The following is a 12707-nucleotide window of genomic DNA, read 5'->3' as shown; positions in this document are numbered from 1 at the left end:
TATTTTTTCCTATTTAGAAAATTGATTCATGTTTCGATGAAACAGAAGAGATCACAGAGAAGAATAAGTGAAACTTAATTCTACTACCTAAAAATACCTAGAAGGATCTGGATTTGCACACATGCACATATATACACATACATAAGTACACATGTATTCCCCTAAAAAATTCAACACAGGTGGGGCTCCTGGGTGGCTCAGTTTGTTAAGCGTCCGACTCTTGATTTTGGCTCAAGTCATGATCTCATGGTTCATGAGATCGAGCCGTGTCGGGCTCCGTGCTTTCAGCTTGGGGTTCTCTCTCTCTCCTCTCTCTCTCTGCCCCTCCTCTGCGTGTTCTCTCTCTCTCTCTCTCTCTCTCAAAATAAATCAATAAACATTAGCAAAAAAAAAAAATGAACAGTTATATTCTTTATCTTACAGTCAGCTTCTGTGCGTAACATCTTGTTTTCTCATATCGTGCGATAGTCTTCTGCAACATACTTTTTTACAACCTCCACGGTGTTGTATCCTACGCTCCCCCGTCATTTACTGAGGTAGCAACCGTAGGTACTGACGTCGATTATGTGCTTTCTCCACACAGAAGAGGCTTTACACGAAGCCTTTCCATGCGTTGTTCGTTAATCTTGGGTTCCGTTTTTCGCCCACTTTCATGCTAAGTAACTTGTCCATGATAACTTAGCTGGTCGGTGGCAGTACTTTGAGACCAACCTGGGGTTTTAATTACAAAGAACATGCCACTGTGCTATACCGAGGGGTAGTGGATTCTGTTCAGTTTTTATTATTATACAACACACTAGGACAAGTTTTTTGGTAGGTTAATTGTAGTACCTTGTCCTTATTTAGGTCAGTAGGATAACCAGTGAAATGGATTTACCAGGTTTTACATTTTCTCTCTTTTTGTTCTGTTTCTTTTTTGCATTTTCTTAAAAGATTTTAAACAAATAGTATCCAGTTGTCCTCGAAGAGTCCAAGCAACCGTCTACCAAAGCATGTTGGTGTCTGTCTTCCCAAACTTTGCCAGTACTTGGAATTATTCCTTTACAGAACCTTGCTGATATGACTGGTGAACGGCATTTCTTTGTTACTGACAAGAACCCTCCTTCTAACACTTCTTCGTAGTTTTATTGACTATTTGTAAAACTAAATTTAAACAAAAATGTTTATTTATTTTGAGAGTGAGCAAGAAAGCATGTGTATGCACAATTCAGGGAGGGGCGGAGAGAGAAGAGAGAGAGAATCTCAAGCAGGCTGTGCACTTTTAGCCCGCAGAGCCAGTGTGGGGCTCAATCCCGTGAACCGTGAGATCGTGACTTGAGCTGAAATCAAGAGTCAGATGCTTAACTGACTGAGCCACCCAGGTGCCCCTGTAAAAGTAAATTTTTAGAAGAATATCTCTAGTGAGATATAATACCTGTACTATAAAGTTCGCCAGGTTCAGAGCGTTTAATTAAATGGTGTTCAGTGTCTTTACAGAGTTGTGTGACCATCATCATAGTGCAATTTTAGAAGTTTGATCACCCCTGTAAGCTCCTTGGTGCTCATTAACAGTCGTTTTGTGTCCCCACCCCAGCCCTAGGCAACCACGAATCTCCTTTCTGTGTCTATAGTTTGGCCTTTTCCAGGCATTTTATATGGAGGAGATTATACAATATGTGGCCTTTTGTGTCTGGCTCCTTTTACTTGGTATAATGTTTTCAAGGTTTATCAATACTGTAGCATGGGTCAGAGTTTCATTCCTTGTTATGGATGACTTTTATGGCTATCTTATATGTTGTTTATCCCCTCAGCAGGTGATGGGCATCTGGGTTTTTCCCCTATTAGAGTATTAGGGATAGTGTTGCTATGATTCACGTACAAGGTTTTGTGTTGGATATATATATATACATATATATGTATATATATACATTCATTTATCTTGGGTATATATCTGGGAGTAGAAATGCTGGATCATATGGTAACTGTGTTTAACATTTTCAGGAAATGCCAGGCAGTTTTTCAAAGTGGATGTACTGATTTACATTCCCACCAGCATGATATGGGGGCTCCCATTTCTTCATATCCTGGCCAACACTTTTTGTTGTCTTTCCTTGGGATTCTAGCCATTTGAGTGGGTATGAAGCGAAAAACAACATTTTAAAGCATCATTTTGTTGGATGAGATTTTGGCCCATATTGTAGAATGGGCATTATCCAATATTCTAGTAGAGCTTAATGACCATTTAATGACCCTGCATCTAGGTACTGTCTTGAACACAGTGGATCATTTTGCTGTGTATCCCTAAACTCTTTCACTTGTGTTTTTCATTATAGCAAAATGTTTACTGATTTCATCCTAAATGTTCCCATGGGTTTGCTGACCATTCAGAAGCTGTACTGCTTGATTGAAATCATTCACAGTGACCTCTTCACACAGCATGGTGAGTAGAAGCCGGAGAATCATTAAATTGTCACATTATTCATTGTCTGTAGACCTTGTCCCTTCTGAATTCTCTCCTCCATGCCAAAAGGAGTGGAGGTTGCAACCAATTAAAACAGCTCCATTACAAGACAGGAAGATTTAGCCCGTACAAGAGAACGGTAATTGACATACAGCGTAGGTGATAGATCATTGAGAGATGAAGGGAAAACCTTGTAGTTTGTAATTTAGGTCTACACCAAAGCCCTAAGATAATCAGCATACATTGTAGCCTTTAAGACATGTGATCGTCTATCCTGGGGAGGCAATCACCTGCTTCCATTCAGATGATTGCAAAGAAAAATGTCAAGTTTTCTTTAAATTTAGAAATAATGGTTCTGTCTTCTCCTGAACTTTGCTTTCTTTGATAGGGTTTCTTTAAACCCTGCTCAAAGTAATAAGAATTTTAATGATTCCTCAACTCATTTATCCTGAGGAACACCTTATATTTCCTCATGTTATCTCCCTACCCTTTTTATTAATCATTTTCTTTCTATTTGGACAGATTGAATTAATATTTTACACTTGTCAAGCAGTTTTATTGAAGGCCTAAAACCTTTGCCTAATTCCGCAACCTTCCTCATTTATTGGAGGCAAATGTACAGACTGTTGAGTGACATTCTGACTGAGAGGCACGGATTTACACTGTTCTATTTGTGTCCAGACGTTTGGCTGGTCCGTTTATTTTGTTGTCGTCATGTGTGGGGTTTCAGGGACGGTGCAGTCCTGGCCTGGGGTCTCCTCTTGAGCTATTGGCTGCGCTGAGAACTCAGTGCGTGTCCAGATTAGTCCTTCGTACCTTCTGGACTACTGGACCCTATGCTTTCCTGCTGGTTTTAACCTCATTTCTGGATTGAACTTTATAAAGGCACCGGAGTCTACATTTACAGTGAAGACTTATGTTGAGAGAAAATGTTCAGACTTCATTTGAGATCAAGTGTTCTTTGTGAAAGAAAACACCAAACCAACTAATGGGTGGGTTTCTGCAGCCTTCCACATGTCTCTCTGTGGGCCACACGCCCGTTTCTCACTTGGGCAAATGAAAATCAGGTCTGTCGCCCTTGTTTGGGATTCAAAGCACATGAATCTCCTTTATTTAGACACTCATCTCGACTGTCCATTCTTCAGGGTCTCACTGGAGGGCTGGGTCTTGAATTATTCACATCCTCCAGGTGTCTTCTAAAGCTTGGTGACATATGGCCTTCAAGGAAGGCTTGAGGGTGGGGGTGATGGGTGGGGACGCCTGCTTTGTTTTCCTTCCACACTGACTACACTTTACACCCAGAAGTTTTCTATTTGGATCATATTAGGGAGGTTACTGATGTCCCTTCTCCTGACCATCCAGCCGGAAGACAGACAGACAGACAGACAGACACACACACACACACACACACACACACACACACACACTGCCGCCATCACCACCACTGAGGTAAACCAGTTCACTGAATTACCAATTAACGTTAGTAACAATCGTCAACAATTGATTGTACTTGACTTCTGTTGACTGTTGATACAGGGAAGACTTTCTTCCCTCTATTTCATTCGTAATTTCTATTGCAGAACTTTTTCTGCATATCCCTTGGCTCTCTTTGGATAAGGACCTGAAACATAAATGGTTCAATCAGAAACCTTTAAAATGGGAATTCTTTTAAGAATACATTTCAAGGGGGGCGCCTGGGTGGCTCAGTCGGTTAAGCGGCCGACTTCGGCTCAGGTCATGATCTCACAGTCCGTGAGTTTGAGCCCCGCGTCGGGCTCTGTGCTGACAGCTCAGAGCCTGGAGCCTGTTTCAGATTCTGTGTCTCCCTCTCTCTGACCCTCCCCCGTTCATGCTCTGTCTCTCTCTGTCTCAAAAATAAATAAACGTTAAAATTTTTTTTTTTTAAAAAAAGAATGCATTTCAAGGGAATGTTTTCTTCTATTGGAACTTAGCTAGTAGAAAGCTTGAAGGGGCTCTTCTTTATTTTTGGTAATTGTGTCAGCCTAGGTGTTTGGTAATTGTGTTTCTCTTCTTTACTGTGCCCTGTTTCTGTTTTCACTCTTGTTCCGTAAGTCTTTTATCACAGACTGCCTCAAGTTCTGTTTTGGAAGCCTTTGCAGCATGCAATTAATTATTAACCTAGAATCTTTTTAAGTACAAAGTTAGGAACTTAATTTTCGTAGCAGGTTGCACCCGACATAGAAAATGAGGTTGAGCGAAACGTGCGAATCTGGAATTGTCGTGCGCCACGTGAGCCACAGTTAAGCCGAAGCCTCGTGCCTTAGAAGTGGCTGCCCAGCTCCCCAGTCCGTAGACCTTGTTTAAGCCACCATTGGCAATCCAAACACCCTCCCTGATGCTCGTGGGCTGTCCCCAAAGTGTTTCAGAATGTGTCGTCCAATGTGAAAAAGGCCCTTCTTGGGGGAGCCTGGGTGGCTTAGTCTGTTAAGCATCTGACTTCAGCTCAGGTCGTGATCTCACAGTCCATGATTTCAAGCCCCGCGTCAAGGCTCTGTGCTGACGGCTCAGAGCCTGGAGCCTTCTTCTCATTCTGTGTCTCCCTCTCTCTCTGCCCCTTCCCTGCTTGTTCTCTCTGTCTCTCTCTCTCTCAAAAAGGCATAAATAAACATTGACAAAAAAGAAAAAAAAAGAGGGCTCGCTTACAGGCTTTGAGTGTTAAGAATCTTTCTGAAAAGATTCTTCGCCAAGATCACCTGGATTTTCCTCATCTGCGAGCTCCCAGCTTCTTCAGAGCAGACCTGTAGCCGCCTTACATCCTCGTCAGGAAAGACTTACGGGTGGAAGTCTTCCGGTTGGTCTGTTCTTACAAAGATGGCATTACTTTTGCAAGATACTGTGTGCCACGTTTGGCATAAACAGTTAAAGCCAAAGTATTTTTTGATGAGATAGGATGGCCCTGATTTTCCTGCTTTGTTCCGCTTCTTGTTAATTTGTAACAATGGTCTTTGTCTGTGTGGGCTTCCTGGTCCCAGTGGAACCGGCCAGACCAACTTCCCACGGGTCCAGCGTTCTAGAACTGGGTGTAACTAGAGTTAGCCGGACAGGTCCCTGGGTGTGCTAGCCCTTTGGAAACATTCTGTTGGGGATGTGGTCAGAGTGCACCGCTGTGTGGCTCCACCAGGTTTCCCGGTGGGGGCTCCACGGCGTGTGTATGCTCACCAGCGTGTGTGTTGACTCCGTTGCTTTGCTCTGAAACACCGCTTTCCTCCTCCCCCCGATAGCACATACGTTCCATGGTTGTAAGAGTCCCCCTTCGTTGGGAGCGACCAGCTGATCCGCGTGCAGCAAGGCCCGCAGTGAATACTGCCACTAGAATTGCTTCTCTGCACAGAGGCCTTCCTGGGCCACGTGTGGGTCCCGGGAGACGGAGGCTCACGGTGCCCCGTTGTTTCAGTCTTGCCTCCCCAGCTGCTGCTTCTCTGTCCTGTAAAGGACACGGAGACTGAGGACACACCCAGCTGAGTCTGCTAGACTCTAGCAGGAGATGTGTCTTTTGGCAAAGAGGGTTGTTTGGCCCCAGCCGGTGTGGACGCAGCAGCTGCCGTCACGGCCACTGCCCACTCCCAGGTGCCCCGGCTGCAGTGCTCCCTCTGGGTCGGGGCCTCGCGGCTCCTGCTGTTTCTGCAGCTACCACCCTGGTGGAAGGAAATGGGAGGTCTTCACAGAGCTGGCCCTCCCACCGCCCGTTTCCCGTTGCTTCGTGGCTCGTTGGCAGAATCCGGGACATAGTCTGCATTACAGTCGTAAGAGTGGCTGTGGATTTGTTCTGACTTCTGTATGGGGGAGACACTGCTCACCATGTCGAGATCTCCCCCACGTATAAGAAGGCTCTTCAGGAGCTGTAGTCCACACTACATGTGTCCACACCGATGGCCATGGCGGGGGTCTGCCACACGGTCGGCTGAGAAAGCCAGTGCTGCACCAGGCCCTCTGGAGACTCGACTCCTCCCAGCGCACGGCTGCACGTCAACACCATCGGCCTTTACTCTGAGTGCACGGCTCTCTCCTTTAACTTTGATTTGCAAAACCACGAATGATGGTTTGCATCATTTCTCCTACAAACGCTTTTACTTCCTCATTGATAACGAACTGTGGATTTCTGAAGGCCTGTCTGTGATGAGGGTGGGCGGTCTGCAAGAGGGCTCAGTGTGTGGGCTTTCTGATGAGACCGCTCGGGTTCAAATCCTGCCTCTCCTGCCTGCTAACTCAGGGACTTTCGAGAAGTCACGTGGCTTCAGCTTCCTCCCCTGCTTCGCTCTTGTTGCCTAAATCATACCCTCTGAAGATGAAAGTGTGCATGGTGCTGAGTTGACCTCTCACATTTAAGGCACAACCGACGTTAGCCGTGTCTCTCGTGTTTGTGGAGGGTTCAGTCGAAAAATGGCAGATGAGATCCTGCCCTCATGGGGGAGGGTAATCATCATGTCAAATATGAGCCAAGAGTCAGTAAAGCTGGACCAACAAAAAATCTAGAGGGACTACAGAGAGCTTGCTCTGAGAGGTGCTCCAACGCCCCTGCATGGAACACCCCCAGCCGCTCTCCTCCAGGCCTGCTTCTGCCACTCTCCACCGTGGGAAATCAGTGCCCATTTTTCTTCTTGGCTTTTTTGTTATCTGTGGTCTTTCCCTAGAGTGAGAGCTCCCCGAGCATGGCCTGCTTGTTCATGCTGTTACTGCCCAATCGCCGGCTCCTAGGACAGTGCCTGGCCCCTAGGACAGTGCCTGGCCCCGGGCGCACCTGCAGTGCGTATTTATTGCCTGAACAGAAACGGACATGAATATCCCAATCGTGCGCTTCTTTTCTCAGGGAGCAGCACAGAGAAGGAAGCATGACCAGCTGCATACATTTGCAATTCACTCGGTGTAGGGGGAGGAGAGGTTTTGTGTTTGCTCGGGGAAGCTGGCTGTCTCTGCTAGCCTTGGCTCTGCATGGATTGATCATGGAGCAGGAAGGAGTTGTCTTGAGGACGAGTAACATCGGGAGACATGGGAAGACTCGTGAGTGACTGAAGATGTAGAGGGTCATCTGTGAGCAGTTTTGTAAAATGAAGATCATCTGTTTTGCTTCTGATTTAGCACTTCCTCGGTTCTGTGGAAATGGGAGGTGGGGGAAGGGACACCTCAACTCTGCTTCTGGATTCAAGATAGCTTTTTGTTCGCGTTATAGAAATGCTTAGTCCTGTAGAAGCACGGAGAGAAGAGGGTCACAAACGCCTGTGTGCACTCCTCACTGGGCTTCCAAAGGTCTCAAGTCCCGTTCAGTCTTGTTTTTGTCTCTGTGCTCCTCCCCCACATATTCTGAGGCAAATCCCGGCCACCATAGCATGTCATTAGGATGTCTTTTTCAAAAGCATGGTGGTATTCAGAGAGCAAATGACTTTGTTTCGGGAAAGGCAGGGTGTGCAGACGGGCTGGTTCCCGGGCCGGTGTCTCAACTCCACCTTGGATGTCCCCACTCCTGCTCCCGCGTGGAGGCGAAGGGCGTCGGACTCCTCAGCATGCTGTGCACGGGAGTCAATGAATGGGCAGTAATGGCTTCCAAGCGTTGTCTCGCGATGTGACTTGACTACTTGAAAGCTGGTTAAATAGATTATGTGCTTCACAAAAAGATGACTCTTGCATATAATCTGTGGTGTGGAGTGAGCAGATTTTCAAAGCAAGATACAAAGAGACGGAAAGGTCAGAGCTTCATAATTTGTGCATTTGTAGCTTTGTTCCCCTGTGATTACATTGTTGCCCACATATCTGACAAAAGCTGTGAAAATTAAAGCTTCAATCCTATTATAGAAATGAAAAGTTTCGATGTAATTAAATTAAAATAAACACTAAGACACCAAGGTTTGGGATTTCTGCTCACAAAAATGTTTTACATTAATGTTAAAACAGTGAGGAAAAAAGGAATCAACCAGATAGCATTAACTTTCAAATTAGTCAAGAGCATTGGACGTATTTGCAAGGTGCCTTTGTGTTAAGGTGAGGGAGCTTCTGAATGCACGCCCTTACCCACATGGGTTCCTCTCCACCATGGATCTGAGCCAGAGACCATTGGGAAAGTTCATTCCAATTATCACCACATCATTTTCTTCATCTTTCAGGAGCTAGCCCTTCCATATTCCCATATTGAAAGCGACCAAACCAATGGAGAGATTTTCTTTAGAGTTTACTGTGAATTTACCATTGTGTCTTAAATTCGTTTTTAGAGGGTAGTGCAAGATTGGAAGAGTAAAGATTTAAAGATTTAGTGGAAAGATAATCCCCTTATGGTCTTGAGAGTAGTTTAATACTCTTGCTGGATTATGTTGTTTTGAGCTCTCTATTCACTGGCACCCCTCTGTTTTTTTTTCATTTTGGGGTTTGTTTTTTCCCCCTGATGGTTGGAATCTGGTAGTGAGTAGGAATGGGAAACGTGCCAGTCCCTTATTTTCTGGCCATTCCCATGGCTGTTTCTTTCAATATAGTGAACAGGCTCCTTTTAGACAGTGTTCATCAGCCTCATAAAACTTCATTTGTGTTTCATTTTTGAACAATACAGCGCTTCTTCAAAATGTAGGCCTAAGAACTTAAATTATCTTCCTCATTCTTATTTTCAAGGTGAATGATTCTTCCAGTTATCAAGCAGAGTGAAACTCTCCTTTTTAATAGTAGAAACATTAGTTACAGCAGCCCTTTGAAATCTGAGGGCAAAGGCTCAGATACCTGTTGGGACCAGCTATTAGGAAATATTGAAGTCAGATTTCTAGACTATTTTTGTTGTGATTAATCCCAGTTATAAAATTCATATTTCTTAAAACCACTCTATTAATCAATTTCTTTTGCCTTAAATTGTAGAAAGAATAGCTGTGTGTTTGATATAGATTTATAATAAAATATACCTTCTTAATGCTTTTGATCCATAAACAAAAAATCTCTTGAGCTTCTCCACGTGGAAAATGGAGAGATATTTCTCTTTATTGAAGGGATCTTAAACCCAGAGCTACTCTATAGTAGTTTTGTTAACTTGAGGGATATTGTACAGAAAGAAAAATTGGGGTTGCGGCTATCATGTACCATAGTCACATAACGTACCACGCATAGAGCAGTCCAGAATACTTAACTAGGTAGTTGTGCTGCCTGACTTCTAAGGAATGTTACTGGCTTTGAACCCCAAAGACTGGTTTTTGAAATAATAGTGGAATGTGAAATCATTTTCTCCTCTTCTGTTTTTGAGAATATTTTAATCTTTATCTGTAAAGATTTGTAAAGATCTGTAAAGATCTGTACAGATTTGTAAAAATCTGTAAAGATTGTACATTTTTCATATCTCATTCTATATATCACTGTGTATCATTCATTATATGAGCATTTGAAAAGACTGTTTGTTAAAAGAGCACAACCTAGGAGGGTCAACTCAATTTCTTAATTATAATTTGCTGAACACCTACCATGTGCTCAGCACTGTTGGATAGCAAGTTTGATTCCTCTGAGAGGCTTCAGAGCCATCAGCTTAAAAATGTATAATTGGAAAAGAGTAATCCTCCTAGTTTACAGATAAGGAAGGGCCCAGGAGTTAAACCACAAATCCTAATCTGTAAGCAAAGTCCCAGTCAGGGAGCTGTCCACCACTCTGGTGCTGATTCAGGGGTTGTCTTATTAAAAAGCCATCACCCACTCAAACTATTTCACACCCACTATATGAGTAATACATTCTGAATACCGAATTTACTTCAGATGCCATATGGAACGAGACCAAACACAAATACATGAATAGATGAACACATAAATAAATGTAAACTACGCATAAACAAACAAGTAGAAACGCAGTACCGTGCTTGTGGAATTTTCATACTTTTTTCTTCTTTTTCGCGGTAGGGACTCTTATCTGTGATCAGATTGGTGGTGCCAACAGTTCCTCATGGTGTAGTTGGTCCAACCTTTATCACAGTTGATTCTCTGTCCTGCACCCACCCTCTGAGTGGGCTCCTTTCCCTGTTCTTTGACGTTGGGAACAAGGAGAGCAATCTTAGAAGAGGCTGCCTTGATTGTCCGATATCTAGTAATGCTCACAGAAGGCACCACGATGGCATGCCTCTGAGTCTCTGCAGTTCATGGTTCCTTCCAAGCCCTATGAGATTAGCTCTGTGCCTGTGTGATATGGTACCTACAGCAACTTGTCTGTAACAGTTGGAGGAGTCCGGGTCAGCCTGTCCACTCTCAGGTTTTCCTTTAAGACCCCATTTTATTTTTGTTGCATAAACCCTTCCCTGAGTACATAGACTATCCTTGAGGATGAGTGGATCAGACCTTACGGTTTCGACACTATGACTGGTACTTCCATCGTAATCTTTTAACTTTTTCATCTACTTGTAAATGGGAATCATTTGTGATTTTTCTCTGTTGGTGGTTCTTTCATTCCTTCTGAAAAATTATTTATTACTGCAATACTAATGAATGGTTAACCCCTATTATTAAACTTCTCAAAACTGAGGGATCTAAAATAGCTGCTGCCCTATTCCTTCTTCCAAAAAGATGACTTTCTTCCTTCCTTCCTTCCTTCCTTCCTTTTTTGCTTTCTTGCTTTCTTGCTTTCTTTCTTTTCTTTTCTTTTCTTGTCTTGTCTTGTCCTTTCCTTTCCTTTCCTTTCCTTTCCTTTCCTTTCCTTTCCTTTCCTTTTCTTCCTTCCTTCCTTCCTTCCTTCCTTCCTTCCTTCCTTCCTTCCTTCCTTCTTTCCTGTCTATCTATCTGACAGAGTGACAAGAGAGCTTGCATGCACGCAATTGAACGGGGGTGGGGGGCAGAGGGAGAGAGAGACTCTTAAGCAGACTCCATGCCCAATGTGGAACCCAAAGCAGCTCAGTCTCATGACCATGAGATCATGACCTGAGCCAAAATCAAGATTTGGGCACTTAGCTGACTGAACCACCCAGGCACCCTTATGACACATTTTTTATTATGTCTAGTGATTTCATCCAGAAAACGTCTTTGATCAGCTTCTTTTCCCATTGCTATACAGTCTCTATGCTGCCACGTCCCCCTTCCAATTTTCAATAAATTAAATTCTTTTAATTCCTATGTCATCCTCTCAGTTAAGATTCTGTGACATTGGGCAGAAAGTTCACATGCAGATTATCTTATTTCTGATAGTTCCAGCCCTCAGGTGAGTGGTGCTGAGGAGCTTCTGACCAAAACACTGACAAAGAAACTACAGCTCCAAAAGGAAAAGTGACATACTTAGAGTTACTCCGTGTGAATGGATTCTCCTCATACTACCGATGTTTATGGCTTGCTGCCTTAAAATGATGCTTGGAAAAACGTAATCTGCACTTGACATGTAAAGATACCCGAGCCACACATGTTTATGTGCACGTGCACATGTATGGATCATTTATTCTAAGGAGCTCTATCTCCGGGATCGGACACCTAATTCTGGCTTGGCTGCTTAGTGGTGCAATCCCCGCATGTCCCTTTACTCTGGCTCCTGGCACCCCATCTGTCAATCTGGACATAAGTAGATGGCTCCCGTGATCCCTTCTGTTGATGGCTCCATTTTCTGCATTTCTGTTGTTTGAAGACTTATATGGAGGGAGAAAGTCATTTGAACCAATTGGATCATGAGGGTACAGAGTTCTTAGAGAGTTGGAAAATAAGATGAGTGCCTGTAACAAATGAGTAACCAGCATCCCCCATTTATATAGCTCCTACTGTTTAATTCTCATTAAAAGTGTTAATCTGGATCTCAGTTCTATGTAACAGGCTCAAGGTTATTAAATGCACTTTATGGATCATTTGTTTAATGTGACCAAACTAAAAATTAAGCAGCACATTACTCAGTGTTCATAAAACGAATGTTTGAAATGGACAAATTCATTTTCGAATTTGCATCTTGCCTTAATGTAGAGCTGTAATGGGGTTATAGACAGATATTCTACTTGGACATTTATAAGCTGATGATGCCTTTTGAATACCTTTTATAAAGATTAATATTTCTTACTTTGTGCCCATTACCAGAGCATTAATCATCATGGCTTCAGCCTGCACAGCTGAGGACGAACAGATGTCGAATTATTGCTGTCTGTAATCATAGTGGATCACACTGGGAGAGGCGGGTGGAGCAGGGTGGCTGGGACCTCTGATCCCCACAGCTGATTTGTGTGAAGTCTGGGTCCACCGGGCTTGCCTGCCCCTTCCTGGCAGTCTGCGCTGGGCTGACTGCGTTCCCCTCTTACGGTGGGGAAGATCAGGGGAGCCGTGCCAGCTAGTTCTGGCCTCC

At 43.8% G+C, this 12707-nt stretch overlaps 1 protein-coding gene across 3 annotated transcripts in view; it reads left to right on the top strand.

The window, feature by feature from the left end:
- Positions 1-12707, top strand: part of DOCK1 (dedicator of cytokinesis 1) — a 525518-nt gene that overhangs the window by 187945 nt on the left and 324866 nt on the right. For all 3 annotated transcript variants that reach the window (XM_078434961.2, XM_078434960.2, XM_078434962.2), the window contains exon 25: positions 2313-2419. In XM_078434961.2, coding sequence (XP_078291087.2) covers positions 2313-2419 — 107 coding nt within the window. The remainder of the gene's footprint in view (positions 1-2312; positions 2420-12707) is intronic.

This window comes from Panthera onca, chromosome D2 (genome assembly GCF_046562875.1).
Source record: "Panthera onca isolate mPanOnc1 chromosome D2, mPanOnc1 haplotype 2, whole genome shotgun sequence".
Taxonomy (NCBI): domain Eukaryota; kingdom Metazoa; phylum Chordata; class Mammalia; order Carnivora; family Felidae; genus Panthera; species Panthera onca.
The sequence above is the reverse complement of the archived record's forward strand: the minus strand, read 5'-3'. Positions and strand labels throughout refer to the sequence as shown.